At 40.7% G+C, this 21,230-nt stretch overlaps 1 protein-coding gene across 1 annotated transcript; it reads right to left on the bottom strand.

Moving 5' to 3' along the window:
* Nucleotides 1-1,407: 1,407 nt before the first annotated feature.
* LOC110987885 (uncharacterized) lies at nt 1,408-21,158 on the bottom strand. The gene is made up of 5 exons (XM_022251019.2): nt 20,960-21,158; nt 13,257-13,350; nt 7,141-7,293; nt 6,207-6,414; nt 1,408-5,058 (listed from the first exon to the last, which is right to left on the bottom strand). The coding sequence occupies exons 1-5, from the start codon at nt 21,026-21,028 to the stop codon at nt 4,497-4,499; spliced, it is 1,086 nt and encodes a 361-aa protein (XP_022106711.1). The 5' UTR covers nt 21,029-21,158; the 3' UTR covers nt 1,408-4,496.
* Nucleotides 21,159-21,230: the final 72 nt, after the last annotated feature.

A 21,230-nucleotide genomic window follows, 5' to 3' on the forward strand; every position in this document is an offset into this window, starting at 1 on the left:
ATACATCCGTACAAATTCAGATTGTGGGGCTTCATACATGAAGTGCACGACCCAGACCGTACGGCCAAATCATCTAAAACATACACATGTACGTCATTCAAGCCAATTTATGATGAGCCGCGCCATAGTCACGGTCCGTCCGATTGGTGGGGTCACAGTGGGACCTAGGGACAGTTTAGCGAGGGAAAAAGGCGCGGGGTGGTGGGGGGCGAGGGCAAAGCTAAAATCAAATCTTTCAATTATCAAAGTTTTGTCGGGTTGTAAGCTGGTGAGAGATGGCATGAAGCCTGGGTGAAAGAAAGCTCTTCATTTGAAAATTTCAGCCTTCACGATGGGATACCTACTAGACAAAACGAAGGGCATAATTGCACCAGATGTTATAGTTGCAGTGTCGTAAAAATGTGCCTTTCTGCTGTTCAAACCTCAATGCTGTATTTGTGAACAGGCTGGATATTTTGCTATCGTAAAGTCTTTTCCGTTGACTCATTGTAGTGTACGTGCGCAGCAATGAACCAATGAACGATCCTTTCTCAAAGATGTTTTCAGTGAGCTAACTTGCATATGAAGTGTCAGCTCAAATTTGTCAGATTTCTACAGGGACGTCAGGCAAATGAAAAAAAATCACCTGTTGCGGCCTTCGATCTGTCCCCCCTTTTCCCCACGGGATGTGGACTTTGGGCTTTTAAAAAGGCGGCAACACTAACAAAGGGCCACGGGGAAGGATGACGAAACAAGACAAACAAAAACAGCACAAAAGCCGCAGATAATGCAATTTGACAGGAAATCGCTTAGCCGGCACGAGCGTATCACTTACCTACAATAATACAACGGTATACGTACAACCTGGACTCGGGAGCAATGAAAAGGGCGAGGGGCATGGTGTGTGTGAAGAGCCACAGTGCGCGATAATAGGGCCTAAATCGTCGCAGACAGTTTTGTTCCTGCAAAAGACCATACGCAATTACGCAAGGGGCTTTGGACAAGCAGGAACTTCCACCAACAGGTTCCAAGCACGCAATCATCCGTGCTTTGACTGCCCGCCGGAACGATCAGTCACGTTTCACTTGGAACACCATCACGGACAAACGTCCTCATGGGAGTATCTCTGGACGGGAAGTTAAAATATCATTTTCCCAAACGAAATACATATGCCTGCTTGCGTGTTTCTTCCACCAGGGACATGTAGCTAGCTTACTGCCCGAGCCGAAACAATAGAAAAGAGGTTTCCACTTTCCTGTGAGCGCTTAGAAATTTGGTCGCTGAAGTTAAAGGAAAAACTCTATAATTCCGAGGTTAAATGAAATGATTTCTATCACAATTCCGATTTTAACAGCAAACAATCCCTGAATACCCACACAATACCCGGTCAAAACCAACAAAACAAACTCACAAAGTCAGCACAAGAAATACTTTTTTCTTTGTATTAATGTATACTTCTTTGGCATGACATTATACAGGGGGAATACTGTACTTTACTTTATTTACAAAGTATTTTATTACTATATACAAACTAGATTTAGTCCGACGAAATTCAACTTTCTTAGATATTTATGGTGATCTTGACCCTTGGTCAGGGTTCAAACATTAAATCAAAGAGGTAAAACCCTTCACAAATAAACACTCTTTTTTTTAACCTCAGCAACCAACTGAACATCAACCCTGAATATTTAAACAACATCTGAAGGCTTGATAAGATAGGCTGCCATAAATTCCACGTACACTGTTTCCCTGTGCGGCTGAAGGCTTTTCTTAGATCTGACAGCCAGGGCACCTTGAAGCTGGTAAACGCACCAGGGAGGTAACACTAAAGCAGAGACGGGTATACAATCAACCATAAAAGCCGACTTTCACGTTGAAGTCAACAGCTGTTGCCAGAGCTTTTCGAAATGTAACTCTCAGCTCCAATGTGAAGCAAACAATTCTTCAAAAACATGCATCACTTCCGACTGTTTTATCTTGAAGAAACTGACCAGGTGAATTATGGAAAATTCAAAAGACCTGAAGCTTGTGACTCCTGCAGAATTCATGGAAAGAATCTCCTTGTTCACTGCAGCTGACAATATTTCAAGAGTTAACAGTGATGCACGCTCCCCGTTTGGGAAAAAAGGCAAAATATTTCCTTTTAAACAATTTACAACTGTCAAAAATAGTCAAAAAAGTTGTAACAACAATTGTTGTCTTCTACACCTTAAAACCACCGAGGCAAAAGAGAAAAAAAAACCTGATGTGTGTGACCAACCGGTTGGTGCAACACACATAATATCAAAATAGCACCAATGACCCCAAAAAAACCACTGATGCAATTGTACAAATGCCCACGATACTGTTCGCGGGTCATAGCATAAGCAGGCAGGAATTTTTCCGCCAGCAACTTCCCTCGCCATTAATGGTATGTCCAATGAGTGATTTTCATCCATACCAAACTCACACTGAACACCTGGAACTAATAAACAGGAGTGTTCCAATTTCATTCCTTCAAATCCAAATGTGCGGACACCAACAATTACTCCTAGAACACTTCCGAGGGTGTTTTCAAAATGCCAAAAAAGTGAGAAAATGTTACAACACTAAATTTGACAAGGACTTAAACGTGTCCAATAAATAGACACCTGTTCTAAAGAATGCATCAAACTAATAAATAACAATGAAGGATTGCTGAAGCATTTAGAATGCAAACTTAATACACAGATCTACATGTAAAAGAAGCAAGCAAACTTTTCTGTACACTTGTAACAAATCGCGGAGGCAAAATGGGGGACAAAGATTGGAACATGTTTCAACAACTAAAAGGTGTAAATGTACATGTACTTTAAACTCTGCATACTGAAAGACTACAGATGTTACATATGTCCTTTAAAAACTCTGCAAAGAATCTCAAACATTAAAGGTAATATGAAAGTCTACACTAGTCTCTACTGCTTACCTGTACATGTATATGTAACTGTTTGTCATGCAGGAGCTCTGAGATTTTAGTGTTAAATGTAGTTTTGTTTCAAATCTAAATCTATCTTATGACAAATTCCGAAATAAATGAAATCATTCTGGTCATTTTCTTCAATATGTACACCGGTGTCATTCCTGACAGCTGGCTTTACGTCTGTGTTGCAGATGAATTGTTCACTGTCCAATTATGAGCCCTTGCAAACACTTTTTAACAACTCACATGCAGGCAAAAACACAATATTATTCTTTCTGTTCACATTTGCTTGTACTATAGTACAGTACATAGGTGGGTGAAACAAGTGTTTACACAAAGCAAAGACAGTGTTAGGCACAATTTTTCCATAAGGAAGATCATGATAAAAAGTAGAAAATATGCTTTTTTATGCTTTTAACAATGTCGCGTACATTGCACGGATGACTAGTGACCTATAAAGACACCTTCACAACAGATATTACAACCTTGAAGAAATTTCAAGAATATTTCGGAGTCAGCCGAATCACAAATACAACTTTGAAGTCATTTTTCATTTGTCAACACTGCCGTTACAAGAACTACATGTACCTTTGTAAATGTGCATTATTTTTAGTACGGAAACATGCTTGCTTGGAAAAACAAACCAAAAAACGACAGAGAAATCTAAAACAAAAAAGTTTTTAACTCGAAGCGGAAGAAAACAAAACACAAAACAGGTGCTTGTGAGGTACACGTACGGTACGCCTACTCATAATGCACTGATCAATCTCAGGCACTGGCCAAAACATCCCATTTCAGTTTAGGTTGGAAAGTGGATAAAACAACACACTCCCCACCAAAACTGGGTAATAACAAATTCAATGTAACATTGCATTTCCTGCACAGCAGCATAACACCTGCAGTACATGTATTAAGTGACAAAATCAATTGCATTAGATAACGCTGACCACTCTGACAAAAGCATGCTTTAACAAGTAACTCGGATTGAGTTGTATTTGACCCAAGCAGTTCTCAATCCTACCAATGGGTAAGGGATTGAAGACTGTTAAGAGGTGATTACCAAAATTCATTTGTAATTAGAGACGTATGGGGGAAAAAAAACCCCAAACACACGTTCGACTCAATAACGCTAGTTGCTGAAGACTCAAATTTGTAAACAAAAATGCCGTATCCTTTTTGTTCCGGTAACACAGATACATGTGAACACAAATATTATCTTTGGGAAGAAAAATCTACAAATAAATAGAACTACACTGTACAGCTGCCTCACCTTGCATTGCTATTCTGATTACTAAATGGACTCCCGTTTTGCAAAAAAGAAAGGGTAACATTTCGGTGATACATATGCGGGTAAACTGTTTCCGTTAAAAAGCATGAACACCATCACCAACAAAACAATTCCTCTGTGGAGGACTAGCAGCTTTGTAATCGGCTGACCTTTAAGATCGCCACAGACTACAAGCATCTGCACGTACACATTAACAGGCACCAAACTGGCAATATCTTGCATGCATCTCAGTGTTAGGAAATAACCGCACCGTCTGCTATCGACATCTGCTCCCCTACGACTGAGTTTGCCTCACGTCAACCTGGTGACATAGTTCAGCGAGCCTTTGTCACTGATCTGCAAGTCCACAATGGTCGATGTCACTGCCCTGTCGGAAGCCGATGAGTTCCCTGAGGATGCGAGATGTGAAGGCGTGGCTACGGGGGTGGTTGCTGGTGTGGGCGTGACTGTGCCACTCCTGCTGCCTCCCCCGTGTTCGTTGCACTGCCTCAGAGGGCTGGTGGCAGGGGACAGACGCTTTGGACTGCCGGCCGGTGAGAAGGACTTAGGTGATCTCGATACGGCTGGCGTCACAGCGGGTGTGGCAACAGGCGTTGGTCTGGGCGTGGCAGCGGGAGTGGCAGCAGGCGTTGGCCTTGGAGTTGCTATTGCTGGGGTCACAGGCGTCGACACGGCTGGCGTGGCACTAGGGGTTGCAGCAGGGGTGCGAGAGGGTGTTAGAGTCTGTGTGAGTGCCTCGGCAACGGCACGCACACGCATTTCTCTTTCGCGAGATGTCTCCATGATTTGCGCATAGCTTGGTGGAGCCTCACTTGAATCTGGTGTCTCCAGTCGGCTCTCCCCTCCATCAACCCTATTATGGCGAAAAAAAAAAAATCACACAGAATTTTTTCAATGATTGCAATTTATATTATGTTAACAATGTTATCAAATTATTCTTATGTTAACAACAACTTTACAAAACTCAAAACGCCTAGCCTTGCTTTTTGCTTTGTTTGTTGCTACATAGTTAAAATGGACCTCATCGGTTTAGTCTTTGTGTTCGGTTGAGATTATTTTTCTCGGAATGCATGCAGTCACACTAACCATCACAACAATTTACATATTTCTTTCCCACAACTTGGCAGGTGTTCTGTGTGTCTCCATCTTTGATCCTGAAAGAATTTTATGATTTACTGACCAGAATAGTATCTTAATATGTACACAAGTACAGTACGTTCTTAGAGTAAACACGAGAGCAGACTAACGCCCCACTTCTAAACATACCTTGTTTATGAATTATACACTAATTGTGATTTTAATACAATGGGATCTTGATGACACATGTGCGGTAATTTTTTTTCTCTCCCACAAAAATTGAACAAATAAAATTGTCGGACTTCGGACCCCGATATCCTTCTTAATGTTTGTCAGCCTTACGATATTTTGTGCAGCCTGATTATCACGATATCACTTTGATATGATTTGTTTTTGGTAAATAAGAAAACTGACTTTAATAGCATAACAACTGGGCGATCTGCACAGGTTAGCGTTGAAATGCTTTGTGTGACTGGTGGGAAAATTACACGGGAAAAGAGACAGACAGACATATCAAACTTGTACCACGAACCACAGTTTTCCTCTTGGAATATTCACCCAGGTCTCTGAAAACACTTTATCCCTGTCAAAACCTTAATGTCACCTGAGCCGTCAAAATCTATTGGGGGGCAGAGGGCAGTTTCACAGGACTTTGCACGAATGGAGAAGGTACAAGTACATGGCTCATCCACTTGTACTTTCACATGGAACCTTTAACCCTTTTGAAAGGTGCTCAACGAAGAATGTGCCATCGGTTTCCCTTAGGAGGGCTGCAGCAACTCAAATGCCAAGGAAGTTGAAATTCTACGTGATAAATGCATGGAACTAGTCAGAAATGGCTACTCTGGAAGGGATTAACCCAGACAAAATGACTACAGACAACTGAAGAATGACAGACAACCTGAGCCACACTGCAAAACCTACCCAGCAGTTTCTATTGCCACTTCAGTCAGCCTTGGCGTCAGCGCCGACAGGCCGCTGCTGTTTCCGCACGTGTCGCAGTCTGCGTTGTTGGTGTTGCCAAAGCCTGTGGTGGCCGCCTGGATGTAGTAGTATGTGTAGGGTGGGGGCGGCGTATCGTAGCCCACTGTGTCCCCGATCTCTGAGTATGAGGGCAGCTTGCATGGCGGCACTGTAAAAATTAAGACAGCGGACAGTTCTTGTTACAAGAAGTATTTGAAATAATTTACAGAAAAAAAACAGTGGGATAAGAGAGTTCCAAAACTCCAAAAAGACTTATTTGCAAAGAGCTTCATGGAGTAAGACATTTGGCTGATAAAAAAAAGATAATTCTAGAGGCATCAAAGCCTCCCTCTAGGCTGGATTTAATGCTGCAACTCTGCTAAATTCAATAGAATCAACCACACCTGAAATGAAAGGCCTTTCGATTTTGTGTAGCACTCTACTAAATGAACGCCACACCTCCAGCCATATGCATTTAGAGTTTACTTAGACACTTCCGCTGACTGCAGCAACATGCAACCACTTTGCACTAACATTGATTTTGTTAGGGTTAAGGCCATCAAAAAGTTTAATTCCTTTGTCGACTCAAACATCACAATTATCTTCAAATTTTACAGTTCGTATCGTAGCTTGTCCTTAATAAAGTTGATACAAATATCGACCTCAGCTGTGAACTTTGGATGCCTCTACCTGTACATAAATGTTGTGGCTATGGCTGACAAAAACACATGCATCCATGAGAAAAAGCTGTATAGCACAAGCCAGTGGCTTCCAAAGCCATTTGGTACTTTTCGCCAGAGCCACAACTTCTACACACAGCCTCAAATCTGCTCATTTTAGGTGATGTAATGAGCGGATACAATCAACTGCAATTCAAAAGTCTTTTGCTGCGTACCTGGCGTGATATTGTCAAAATTGAAACCCCTGAGAAAGTCCTGAATTGAGCATGTGCGATGGCTGGAATTCCCTCTCCATGGATGGAACCTCTTCCGCTGCCAGACACAGAATCCAATGATGAAGACTATCAGGAACCAGACCAACCAAAACCCTGAGAGAAAACAAGAAATACACAAAGTCTGTGAGATTTAATTCAGAAATGACCCGCAGGGGAAGAAATGAACCTTCTGGTACCAATACAGAAGGCATTACAACTTTCAAGAGTTCATAGAAATTGTATAAAAAAAGTCTCATTCTTAAGTCAGATAATTCAAGTGACACACTAGTACATGTACAAGCCATAATACGATACACTCCCAATGTGGGCGTATAACAAAAGTGCACCTCCAAGAGTTTACAATGCATTGACCAATCACAGTGCGCGATATCTGTTGACTCAATGAGCATGTGGAAAGGGTCCACAGATTTCGCGCTCTGTGATTGGTCAATGCGTTGCAAACTGTTGGAGGTGCACTACTGTGACATGTACATGTACAAGAAATGACAAGAGTTTTCTCCCTCAAACCACATGTCAGATAACCCTACTACATATGTACAAGAAGCTGTATGTACATGAACCAGTTCTTGCGACTTTTCTCGTCCAAGAAAAGAGTTTCAACAACAGAGGTTTTTCCCTGCTTCTTGACAAAAACCACTCGTTGCTTTTAAAGCAGTCTTTGTAGAACAAAATCCATCTAAGGGCAGAGGCTACCATAATAATAACTGCATAATTTGGCACTAGCTTATTTAAAGGACGGTTTAACTCCAACTAACCAGATCCATAATTATAGTACGCGGCCTGCCATAAGTTCACTATTTGTTCCAAAGTTTCATTCTGAATGTCTAAGACACAGCCTTTTGCTCACACTGATATCAGTGTGGAATAATTTGGACCAATCTGTGAAATCGCCACCATCACTTGGCATTTTTAAACATTCTCTAAAATCAGCTCGTCAACAGTTTAAATGTTATTTTGTTTCTTTAGATATAATTTTAAGTTATATCTAATTTCCATTTTTTAAATTCATTTTTAAATTTCTTTAATGTATATGTCAGGGCCCTATGGGAGACCACCTTATGGAGAAAAGCTTACCCTGGATAAACATCAGAAATAAATAAACAAATCAATCAATAAAATATGAACTACATGTATCTGCATGGGCAGCCTTAAGGAATAACGTGCTAAAATTTTAAACTGTTGCTACTGGACACTGATGGGAAATCCCTCTCAAAAACAAAAACGATGTGTGAACCGTGCAGCAAATTCATTCCAAGAAGGCACAAATCGCCTTGTTAATACAATTTTCCCCTGGGCTGCATCAAGGATGATACAGCCCAGAGGAAAATTGTATCAACAAGCCCTAGGAGCCAAGATGGCAACTTCTGCCACAGCACCAATGAGCAAGCAAGCCAGCCTTCTGGGAAACCAGCATGCATATCTAGACAATGGCGCATCTGATTACACTGCAGGAACAGGGCATTAAAACAGCTGTTGGCAGCCTGAGGAGGGGCCCCAGCGGGAGGGCCCCAGCATGAGGTCAACATCCCAGAGAATCTTCCTGCTCTGTGGGTAAGCAGCTTTCTTGCTGATCCTCCGGGGATATTAAGATTGGGAATAATGCAGGTGGGGGGGGGAGGATGGGTGGGTTTATCACAATGTACTGGTAAGTTTACATAGGCCTCTAATTAGTTCATGTACATGTACGTGCACATTGGACTGCATTTAAAATTTACATGCTTAAGTCTTAAATCAGTATGGAGGTTTATGCACATGAGAAATTAAACAAAAATATGCCTGCCTTAGACTGTACATCATCAAGCATAAGAAAAAACATTGAAAAACCTACATGTAGTTTACTGAATTATGTTGACAGCAATACAGACTTCCTTCAAGGAAACCATAACAGAATGTGGGGGTGACCATATCCCGATAAGCCAATGCTGGTACCTGGGAGATCACCAGGTCCCCTGCGCGATGTATAAAACATGTTACAAAGCTTTCTTGGGCAAAGCCACACAGCACACACATACTGGTACTGTGTGGGTAGCGGTATTTATCTGAGAGCAATACTCCCTTTCTAATGGCACCTCAAGTTTCCTTTTTTGTCCACAGCTGCAGATGACCCATATTCAACATTTACTGGCACTGGCATGAGAATGTACGAAGTACCAAGAACACTCCCTGGTTCTGCACTTGCTTAAAAAAGGGTACCGTACACGTGCATACACATACGTGTATCCCCAAAATGCTGGCATCGAACCTTTGATATATCTGTCACAGAAATGCTCCCAGCAAAACATGTCAGAAACACCATAAAACAAGAAATAAAACCAATCAGGGGTCGACATTAAGCGGGCACACTGGTGCTTTTGCGTCCCACAAACCATGATTAGCACCTGGTAACCTGTAATAATAAAGTGGGAGGTCAGGTGCCAAACTTAGTGCCAGGTTGCTATTGATTCTCTTTGACGTGATGACACTTTATTCCAAAGAGATCATCAAAATATTTACCATGTTGGGGTAGTGTCAATAACTGGAAGCCCAGTGTCAAGGTCTCATTTTTCTGACTGACTCTACTTTTTCGGCGCAACCCTAAAATTTTTATTGGCAAGTTAGAAACACAAATTAAATAAATTAATCATGACGTCTTTCCTGTCTTCACAAAATGCCTTTCAACAACCTTTTCTTACTTTAAACCGCCTGTTTTGGTATATTTTCTTACTTACATTTGCAATTTTTGAAAAGAAACTTCTGTTATTTTCACGAGCTCCCTTCGCATTTTGCTGTCGCAGTGGTGAAAACCCATGCGCAAAGCTCAATGCATTAAAGCAATGCTGTGCTGATTCCTTTGCCCATGGCAAAGAACGCGTAATGGAAATGTGCCAACTATATGTCCCAGTCGATTACGCTTTATCAGTCATACACAACCCTATAGTTGCAGGTTGAAAAAACATTGATGTTGCAAGAGGATTTCTGCAAGTTAATTAATTCACAAAACTTGGTCTCTTGCCTGTATACATGTATTCTCTGTGTTCAGGAGTTTAATTTGAGGTGGTTTTGCTCGTGCTTGAAGCAAGCGTGTTTCCATAAAATTTCCTGCTGTGGCACAAGGTTTATCGCTTGCCTATTTAGATGCATCACACACACTTACCAAGTGATACACGGACATTGTTGGCCAGTTTGCCGTCGTGATTACCTGGCAGGCATTGTGTGAATTGTCCTTAATTGTTGTGAATTGTCTACTGTAGAAATTGTTACAAGGATTAATATGGGTTTTATTACTTATTGAGACAATTTTTTGAAGCTTTCGTCTCCATTCATGCCATTCAATCAGCACAGAAATGTTGACCCCCCCAAAAAAAAATTTCGGCAAACTGACCTATTTTTCGAGAGGCATGTAATTGGAAGCTTAACTATTATTTTTTGGCCTAATATGACTTTACCTAACATAGCTCCCTGGTTCAGTGAAACAGCTCCCAAAACCCTTTCAAATTTGAAAGGCCAGTATCTGAGTTTAGCTCCTGGGCAAAAAAGCTTGATGTCGACCCGACCAAGGCTCTGTTCCAAGCACACAGTAACATGAACACAACCACTCCTTGAACCATTAGAGATGGCCAGTTCAGCAACTCCAAAGTACAGGTATATCTTTTCCAAGCAAAGCTCTTCGTGACTTTGTGGCCCATTTTCTCCATCCTGAGGACACATGGCCCTTTTTCTCAAACAGGAAGAGATCAAGTTACACTGCTGATCAAGTCCCACCCAACTGGGTGTAAAGAAGGATATCTCCATTAAAGCCCCTGGGTGCTTACTATGACAGGCAAGGGACGCAGATGCTAACCGAATGCCAGACCCAAAGTGCAGCAAAGATAAGGAACATTATGTGTAACCCCTTGAGTTTTCCCATCAAATGAGAGGGAGAGAGTTCAGCAGAGCCCAGCACCGGTACATGTACTAGAAAAGTTCTTCCAACATGGCCTTCTTTATCTTTTTCCGAGTTCAAGAGAACGCATGCATTTCAATTGAAGTCACTTTCCAAAATAGTATTATTCTCAGTAAACATAATAAAGGCGAGATAAAATCAAGGCCAAAGACAGGGGGCTAGCTGCCTCTTCCTATCAAGGGGCCCCATCCTCTGCTATGGACACAGGGTCAACAAACCCTTGCCCCTGGATAGAGAGCTGCTGTTCCAGGAATCGGACAGGGTCTATTAAATCAAAAGTCATCAGTGTTGACTGACAGCTACAGTACACCAAGTGTGTGGTTTGGGCAGTCTGCACCGATCCAGATCACGCTCTACTGTGAGTCAGATGCATGTCTTCCGAAAAAGTTTTCGGAAGAATCTAAAAGCCCCCAGATGGCCGGAAACAGCACTTTCTGGGTGTTTTCAGCTGTGTATACACAGCCTAGAATTTGGAATCTCATGTCTGAAATTTCTGAAATTTAATTTAAAAAATTGAAAATTTGTAATTTTGGTCAACTAGGATGAGGTGATAATTTTAGACGGGCAATTGAATTAGAAAAAAAGAGTAGAAATAAATATTGATTTTATTCTGTAAATCCCTTAAATATTGAATTAATTTCTATCTCTATGATGCCCATAATTTTTCATTGCTATTCAAATTGTTTTTCATTTTTTGTGTGTGTTGAAAATAAGGCGAAACATGCAAAATCTTGGCGGAATATTTTCCTTATTTTCTTTGTACAAAAGTTCATACAGTATGCATATGGGATAACGACATTCATAAATGTGTGCAGGGCTTTTCTGAACAGTCATTTTAAAGTCTACATGAACATAATGTAGATTGGCCATTTGCTTTTCTGACACATATGGCCATGTGTCACGTGCATACTGAGCGCGTGTATCTTGCCATATGGAACTCGTTTACGGAAAAGGCAAAATCATGCTGTTACTTTTGAATAAAAAAATTGCGGAGTTAATATTTTCACCGTGGGATAAACAACAATTAACAAATGCGGTGCGATCGTTGGTTTAAAAAACGATCGCAGTGATCGTTTTATGCAACATCGAGCAGAAAATACATGCACCGAATGTTGGTAACCGTGGTCGGCGCGGCGAAAAACAGTCACGGTCGATTGTCAGTTTTGCAAGTACATGTGAAATTGTTTTTCTGCCAGATTTTTAAGTGTTTAAACGAAGTGTGAATGGGGTCATTTGCAATTTTGTCTTTCTGAAAGTTAAGCCAAATTTTCTTTTCAAGTTGTGGAACTGGGTAAAATGCAGAACTGGACAAACAACGCTGTACATCATGGAGAGGGGGTTTTCCGATCTTCGCGCACTGAGAGCGTTGCATATGCAAGCCTATGTGTGGCCTTCCAACCAATGGAAAGATTCGTTACGCACTATGTACACGTGCATTGCGTGTAACAAAGCCTCCTATTGGTTCAGGTTAATATTTGGTCCAGATATGTTGCATACGCACGTACGTGGGTGCGCAGACGATATGCATGGCAGTGCAAAGTGAAATTTACGAAGAAATTTTACGCTTTCTTCACGATCTTCATATCTTCACGATCAATCCCTCGACCAAGATGCTATTTTATTTGGGTTCTTATCGGGAATACGTGCCGGTCGGAAAAGTTGATTTGGCAGATTGTGGCGCTCGGCAATTCTGCGTGCCGGTCGGGCCCGACCGGCAGCGGCAGATCCCTGATGATGAACATGAAAAAAATTCAGAGTTACACATATAAACACACATAACACATGACTAAAAAACCTGATGTATTTAGAGCAACGAATGGTATAAAGTAAAGATACTTCTTTGCCTACAAAGCAGTAGAAATGACAAAGAAGTTTATCCGAGCTCCACAAACTAGATGAAATGCAGGTTTTACCCTTAAATTTAAATCATGGGAAATTATGAGTGTCTGTGTTTTGGAATTCCACAATTTACACGCTGAGCCGTCATGAGGAATTGTCTTTCTGACAACAGTTGTTTGAAAACAGACATAGGGTTAATGAGTGGCACAATTGGGGGGGGGGGGAGAGGAACAAAGGGAAAGTTATGAACACAGTCACAGACAGACCACAATATTGAAGTTTGTCAAATACTTACACCACAGTTCATAGTAATATGTACAGCAGTCTCCATTGCCACAGCAGTGTCCTGTGTCACACCAGTAACCTCCCACTGAACAAAACTCCCTTGCCTGAAAAGAAACAAGCGGAAAAATCTGTAATAAGTGAAAACTGTATCATTTCTTGGTTTACATTACAAACACCACACTTTGAGCAGCGCTCAGCCCACTACTGTGCACTAAAAATGCTTTTGATACTTGGCTTACGAACCATGCACTCACCACTCAACTTGATTCAACAATTGAGACTCTACAATGAAAGCCTATCCGATGAGCTATAAACTTAATAATGTCAGTACACTTGGCATTACTTTTCTTCCGAGGGTCAAAGAATGTTTTACACAGAATGCATCCCCAGTGTCATTTCAGTTTGCTGGGCAGGTTTACAACGACATTTTTTGTACATATACACTGCCATCATCTGTTACAATCCTGAGGTACTGATCAGTGAGTTTACCTTGCTCTCTTGACAGTAAGCCACAAGGCAATCAAGGTCCCCCTTTATCTTGACACTTCAAGTGGACTACAAAAACCACAGTTGATCTGATTGACAGGCTTCAACATGCCACATCAATGACCACCACTACGGGTACCACCAGAGTCATTGTGGTACCATGTGCATTATACATAAATGTGCAAGACAAAACTCTGGCATGATTTGCAGGGACAATGGTCATTTATGTACATGTAACTTGAGTAACTTCAATTTTCTGGTTTGACAAATCCAGAGGACAAACCAATGGAAGAAACCACAATGCAGGGCAATTTAAACATTTGAAACACAGAAAAAACAGAACTCAGTCACATTTTCTGTAAAACATCAATACATGTGTACCAGACATACGGATTTCAATTGCACTTTGGCAAAATTACAAATGCATTGTGTGCCTATTAATCTAGGATTTCATGCATGGTGGTCAAGTCTTCCCTGGGCATGTATCATACATGTACATGTATGACATCACACCCTCTCAAGGATACAATTACAAAACCCCCCTAGGTCATAATCTGCAGTTGGGTCAACCAGACTGTGGCTGGCCTATTGTTGTTCAGGGGCCATATTTTTGTTGTGAAAGCCTTAAATCTAGGGACCTCCAAACTGAAAGCAGCTATTATGTAATGGCCTGGTAAAGGTCTGGTTTTACAGGGGTCCAAAATAACAGCACAGCACTATGCAGCACCTGGGTGAAGGCGTAATAAATGACCAAGGGAGACATTGCTTTAGTGGTACATAAGCCAGTTTTCCAGTACTCGACTTGGGCTCCATCTCAGGCTTCAACTGTTTTTTTACTTCCTGACTTTAAGGTTGTAAGGGCAATAGTAAGTCCAATAGTACCATAAAACATCAAGAAAGATGCAAAAGAGCCAAACATTTACAGTACTTTAATTTAAGTTAAACGCTTAGGCCCACAATCGGGGATTGGTTTCATACACAAAGCCTGAGACGGAGACAAAGTCGAGTATTGGAAAACGGCCATGTACCGGTATGCATGGTTGGCCATGCAATGTTTTATGTCTCTACCAAAAAACAAGCTCATTTGGCTAGAACATACATGTACATTGTATATATGCATTGATGCATATGGCTGTTACAAATTAAGGGGGCCTTGACTGGAGGCTATTTTTTGGCATCATCAGTTTGTATTCTGATCTTCAAGGTCAGTTTCACCATAGACAAAAAGGGAGGGGGGGTTATACTTTAAGTTACAAATCAGATCACATTCTAAACACAAATTCACAGACCAATGCTTTTGGCAATGGGTAGGCCCTATGATATGATTCAAACACTTGCGAGGGGCGGATGAAATAAATCCATCCAAAACCTTCACCCCTTGCTCTGTAGCCTTGATGCATCAAAGAACACTGCATTACCTGCACATCTCCTAATTTGAAAGCTGCTGGCTGTCCCGGTATTACTGTTAAAGACTTTCTTGCAATTTTTATTTTCCAAACCTATCCGACACAAGCTGATAGTCCCCATTGTTTAGCCAGCCTACAGACTTGGCAGTTTCTTTGTCGCAGATTGTACGAACAGCAACTGTGAGGGGGGAAGTAAACAACCTTTCAGGCAGGTATGAATAATAAAGAGCAGGTCAGCACTGCAGGCACAGCCCACAGTACAGGATTGGATAAGAAAACTCATTAGCATATCACCCCATCAACCAGAAGGCCCGATGCTATTTATAGCGCAGCAAAGGTCAGAGGTTGGGAAACACTACTTGTGGTTTCACCAATCAGCTGGGCCCTTTACTAACAGCCAGCTGTAGTCCTTAGTAACCATAGGTGCGTAAGAGAGATGGCCCATGACAAGGCACTGCACTGGATGGCAGTTTCTTTATGAGTAGTGGATGACTGCCTGCAATTTTGGGTCAAACTCATTACTAAAGCATAACTTGAAGACATTTCAGCATATACAATAAGGATATTTCAGCAAAATATTCAGGAAATGCAGGCTAACAAAAAAATTGCAAGTTTTAAAATAAAATAAAAACTCAGGTGAGCTTGAAAGTCTTGTGACTACTGGTACCGATATTCAGTGTAGCTGTTTCAGTATAAAACCTTTCGAAGTACAGTGTGTAAAACCTTTTGAAGTTTTTTCATAACATTCAGGTTTTAATTCCAGTGTAAAAATTGAAAAGTTATTGTCCACGTGGCCCCCAAAATGAGAACATGCACTGAAAACACAAGGCTGTGTGTGGCATAGTTCACCAGCTGCGCGTGTCATTGTTCACAATTTCATTTCCTTCGTATGTGGCCGGTTAAGAGTTGACCAAAAATCCTTTCTGCTCTCATTTTTCACAACTGACCCACTTGTACTGTAGGAGAATTGTGCCAAAACAGTTTGTGTCTTGTGAATTACTGTCCAATTTACATGATGTATCAAGATGGACGAAGGAAGTGCAAAATCTGAGACAAACACAACTTGGCATAAAAAATTCCACAGGGTTGTCTAATTTGGGGCTTGGCTAACTCATGAACGCTGATAGTCCAATGTTCAAAATTTTAATTCCGACCAGAATACTCCATACATGCCAAGTCCATTTTTTTTTTTTTTACTTTTCACTGGGTCAAGGGTGAGATTGGAAGAAAATAAAACATCAACGAAATACTTACAACTGCAGTGTAAGTTCCATGTTTGCTTAAAGGCTTCCCTTAAAATACCCCTTTCTTGCGTTCGATATCAAATGTTATGCAAAAAACACCATAAATGTAAACTTTGGATTTTTCAGAGTTAAAATACAGTATTGCTTGAAAAATCTTCAAATCGATGAAAACATCCTGAAATCAGAAAATGTATTGACAAATCTCACCCCTGCTGGCTGTAAACCTTTAGTACTTAAGTTCAGGCAAAGAGTTATCGTACTGCACACAGAGTGTTTTCAAAAAATTACCCCACCCAAAAAGAAAAAATATCTGGGGCCAAGGGTGAATTTACTCAAAATCCTCTCAACACTTAAAGCATGCAATCATTTTTACATACGAAAACATGTTGCATGAGCTAATCGCTGGCCAACAGTTGCCATTTCAACTTGTATGCAGAATACATAACATGGCAGCGTGCAGGAAATGAAGTGGATACTCGGTGAACCAAGCTAGCTCTAGCATGATAATCTGATGCAGGCCGCATTTGATTGCATCCAATTATACAAGCATGAATATTTTACAGAAATTAAAAAAAAATAAGCTGCAGGGAAGAAACCTCTAAACAAAGTGAGTGAAACAAAGTGAACAAAAAACTCTGGCTACAGAATTTTTGCTTATGATAACAGCCATTTTCAAGTGTCCATGTTAGATTCAGAGGCCAACCTGAATGCCCTTAACACAAAAGAAATTGCCTAGACAAACTCTTTTAACAAACAAAAAATGAGGAAACCCCTCAAGGGCAACTTAAAGCAACTTCGTAACTATGACTGCTGTTTAAGGTTATAAATGTATCAGTATGTAATGAAACTACATGAATGCTCTTTAAATCGGCCAAACAATCTTAATCGAATCAACAACTCAAACAACTATCAGGTTGTGCTGAAAGTTTTAGGATATTTTTTCTCTTTTTATCATTCCCTTTATCTGTCCCTCTTTGATTGTAGTTCCTACTTATCAGGCAACCAGATCTTTTGACTGGCTAATTTCACACGAGGTTCATTACATAAATTAACAAACAAATGGTCCATCATGAGACAGAGCATCTTTACTATTGTACATGTACATGTACATACATGTACAAATGTACATGTCATCCATTTGCACAACTAAGGGTCAGGCATTTCTTTCCCCGTTTCTTTCGCGAGTGTACAAAATGTATGCCAGGAGGGGAGGGTATGCATTTGTAAACTTGGAAAAACTCAGATCAGCGGTCAATCTTTTCTTGCGTATACAGACTTTTTGAAGGAGGGGTCTGAGGACATGTTTTGTACGCTTAAATGAAAAGATGACAAAAATCAATGGTCCCAGCCCATGTTTATCTTCAGTACACCCTTTTTTGACATTTACTGGTACATGGTACATGCACATTTTGCTTAAGGCAATACAGATTTATCAAAGAGGATTTTATTATCTAGTGATAATGACGAAAACAGTGGTAAAAGGAATTGAAAATTAGTTAACTGGAGCCTGTACCAGATATAACGGACAGGTCTTGGCTGTTTTTCCTGTAAGCCTTATTACATGATGTAGTTAATTTGGATATATCATTTTAGACTTCAGAAACATGGAAGTATCACTAGCATTTTTTTCTTCAGAAAAAGGTGGGTTGACGAAAAAAGGTAGAAATTTAAAAATGCTGCTCGTGTTTACCTAAGACTTTCTTACTTTCATGCCAACATTTCTCATTCCTCTACATTATATTAAGATAATCTGGTTTTAAGACATTCTGCTGTTTTCTTGCACCTTCTCCAAAACACATTAATTTCGCAAATTGTTTTTCAATTGATAGAACAAAAAATGTGTATTTTTTATTCATAAATAACAAACACACTGATCACACACAAGTGAATTTTAGAGCCATGACCAACCAATAGTAACACTGGGTGACTCCTTAAACTTGCACTTTACATTAACTCAAAACATAACTCATGAATTTCAGTGAAAGTCTTGAAATCACACTGTACTAAAATCACACCCTCAGGCTTTGTGAGTTGGTACTACAACTTCTTGACCTAAGATGCCAAAGCAGAGCTTTCCATGCCAAGTGAGAGGGGGGCACTGTACCATTAGTCCCTTCTACTGGTATGCCTGGGCAGAATCTGAAAAACTGGGTTAACGACCCCAATCCACATTTCCCTACAGGAAACTCTGGCTCAGCTCCATTTTTAAAACCCAAGCTCTACAGGCTTACAGCAAACCAGACAGGAGATCCAATACCTGCTCATCTCAGTGAAAGCCGCTTTCACAACACACAAATACATGTACACACTGACCTGAGCTTCCTAAGCATTACACTTCCACTACAGCCTTTGGCTGACAGTGTGATTGTATGCTAATCAGGTCATGCCCCCAGATCAATTCTTATTAAAATACAACAGAGAAGTGGTAGTGTAAACATATGATAGGCCAACATGTAAATAGGGGGAAGGCTAACTTCACCAATAGCTTGAAAGGGCCAAGGAGGGGCAGGTAGTGGCATGTCTGGCTGTTCATGAATGAATGAACCAACATGCACAAAATTTACTTCAACCATTTCTCCCTCGTAACACCAAACAAGACAGACTGTTTTCACATTTTGACTGACATTTGACAAGAGTCATATTTTAATTACACCTTCTGATGTGAAGCAAATCTTTTCTTCTGAAAAGAATTACATTTAAGCATTGGAGCTCTACGATTCGCCGAAGCTGGTCCTTGGCAACTTCTTTCACCAAGTCAAAAGCAATGCTTGGAATAGCAGATAAATGCCAAAACCCTGATCTATTTTGTTCACAATAAAAAAGGAACTAACTACATTGTAGAAAGAGAACCTGAAATTTTCATCTCTACTTCGAGATGTAACCTGACCAGCTTGGTGATTTTGGGAAATACCTGTACATCATTGCACAACACACAGCAATGCCATCATAAAACCGTTGACAATAGAATTGGCACTATTCTTATTCACACTATGTAACATTGGCTGCAAGTCTACCCTTTTGAATCTATTAATCAGGCCTACAGACTCAAATCAAGCAGAATCCCCACATTTCTAAAATAGACTTGAAAAACTGCAAAGCAACAACATGATATTTGCTCAGCTAATCATAAAAAAGTCAAGAGGCAGGAGACGTGATCATGCATGTACCTCAAGGCCTTCCCTGAATGTTGGCTTCCTTTCAATCACTTACACTTCTTATCCCTCAATGACTTAGACTCTTCTTTCAAGGTTTTTTGTGTACCCTTATGTTTTTTAAAATCAAGATTCCAATGCTGCATTAAGACTCAAAGTTGCAGTGGGTGAGCTTAAGTCTGACACATGTTTACATTTTGGGACACAACAAGTCGGTTAACAGCACCAGTAAGGAATTCTTCATCAGCAATATTCATAGAAAGATAACGTGTTGTCACTCTTATGCAGTCAATAGATCAAAGTTTTTGTCCTAGTAATTGATATGATAAAACAATATGGTAGAATGCGATGAATTATAGACCATCTCGTTTAGTTTGGTGATGTGGACCTGTTCCATTGTACTGATATGGGTAACTATTTTCTCATCTCTTATAAGTTATAGGTACCGTATACCGGTGTAACAATTTTTATCATAAACCTTGGACCAATGCTCAAGTTTCAAGAATGTATAAACAAACAGCTGCAATTATGTTAGTCAATTCGGGAAAAGTTCCATATACGGACTCCACTTGACACCCTGTGCCCAAACCCTATCAGACTGTTCTAATAAACAACTTGGATTTTCCCCTCCTAAATTGAACTTTTCTGGACATTTTTTTGCTTTCTGACGGCTAATAGGTCATGTAGGTCACCCTATAGGGAATAATTACTGGCGTCCGTATATGGAACTCTTCCCCGATCACCAAACTCACATGGATGGATACGGTGCATGATGTTTTTTTGGCCTATGTGGTTTTAATCAAGTCACTGATCTTTTAGGTTATTATTTTTTTTAACAACTCACCATTTCCCCTTTGTAAGACACAAAATGTTGTTTACAGCTGCATTAATGAATGAATTCCTATTGTATGCCTAAACATCAAAACCGACAGGTCAACCATGACACATTCAGGACATTACACGTACAGTACATGACGTAGACCTAGACAATGGAGGCCTTCGCCGTTCGATTCTTATTACAACATGAATATTGCACAGCTGATCTTGCGAAATTGTTCAAGCAACGCCCGACAGCCAAGAAAACTTCACAGCTCACATTAAAATTTCAAAATGCTGCTCGTCGGATTTGTTGAAATTGTTGATTCTGAAGGTCTACTTTAAAAAAGAAATATATGATTGAGAATAATTAAATGACGGCCAGCATGAAAGAAAAATATTCTTAGCTAGCTGCGAATGTACGTGTACTTGATGATTGGGACAATGCATTTAAATGGCCCAATAGAGGCCCCCAGCAACGCGATGTTGCAACATCCTAATTGAAACTCCTCACTCAACTCGATTGCAGAACATAAGCGACCAACGCAACAAAAACGCTCAAGAATTGCCGGAAAAACCTCGATAAGCATTTGCATAAGTTTCTCTTACCTCGGAAAGGCTGGGAAGATTAAGAAGCACAATACAGAAAGTGATTCCGAAAGCGGCCACCTCCTCCATCCTCGCGGTAAATAACGGCTGAGAGTCAGCTGCGGCCCCTTCGCTCGTATCGCGATTCCTAGTGAGCCACTGATCTGTCCGCCGTACGTACGCGTGAAAGCCTTACGCTGGCGCTATGACACGCACAGGTTGATGTACGTGACGTGGGGTATTTCGAAATTCAACCGCCCTAGCCCTGCTTGCAAGGCAATCCCCGACCTTT

Source organism: Acanthaster planci, linkage group LG13 (assembly GCF_054643075.1).
Source record: "Acanthaster planci isolate LZ-2023a linkage group LG13, COTS_SCS, whole genome shotgun sequence".
Taxonomy (NCBI): Eukaryota; Metazoa; Echinodermata; class Asteroidea; order Valvatida; family Acanthasteridae; genus Acanthaster; species Acanthaster planci.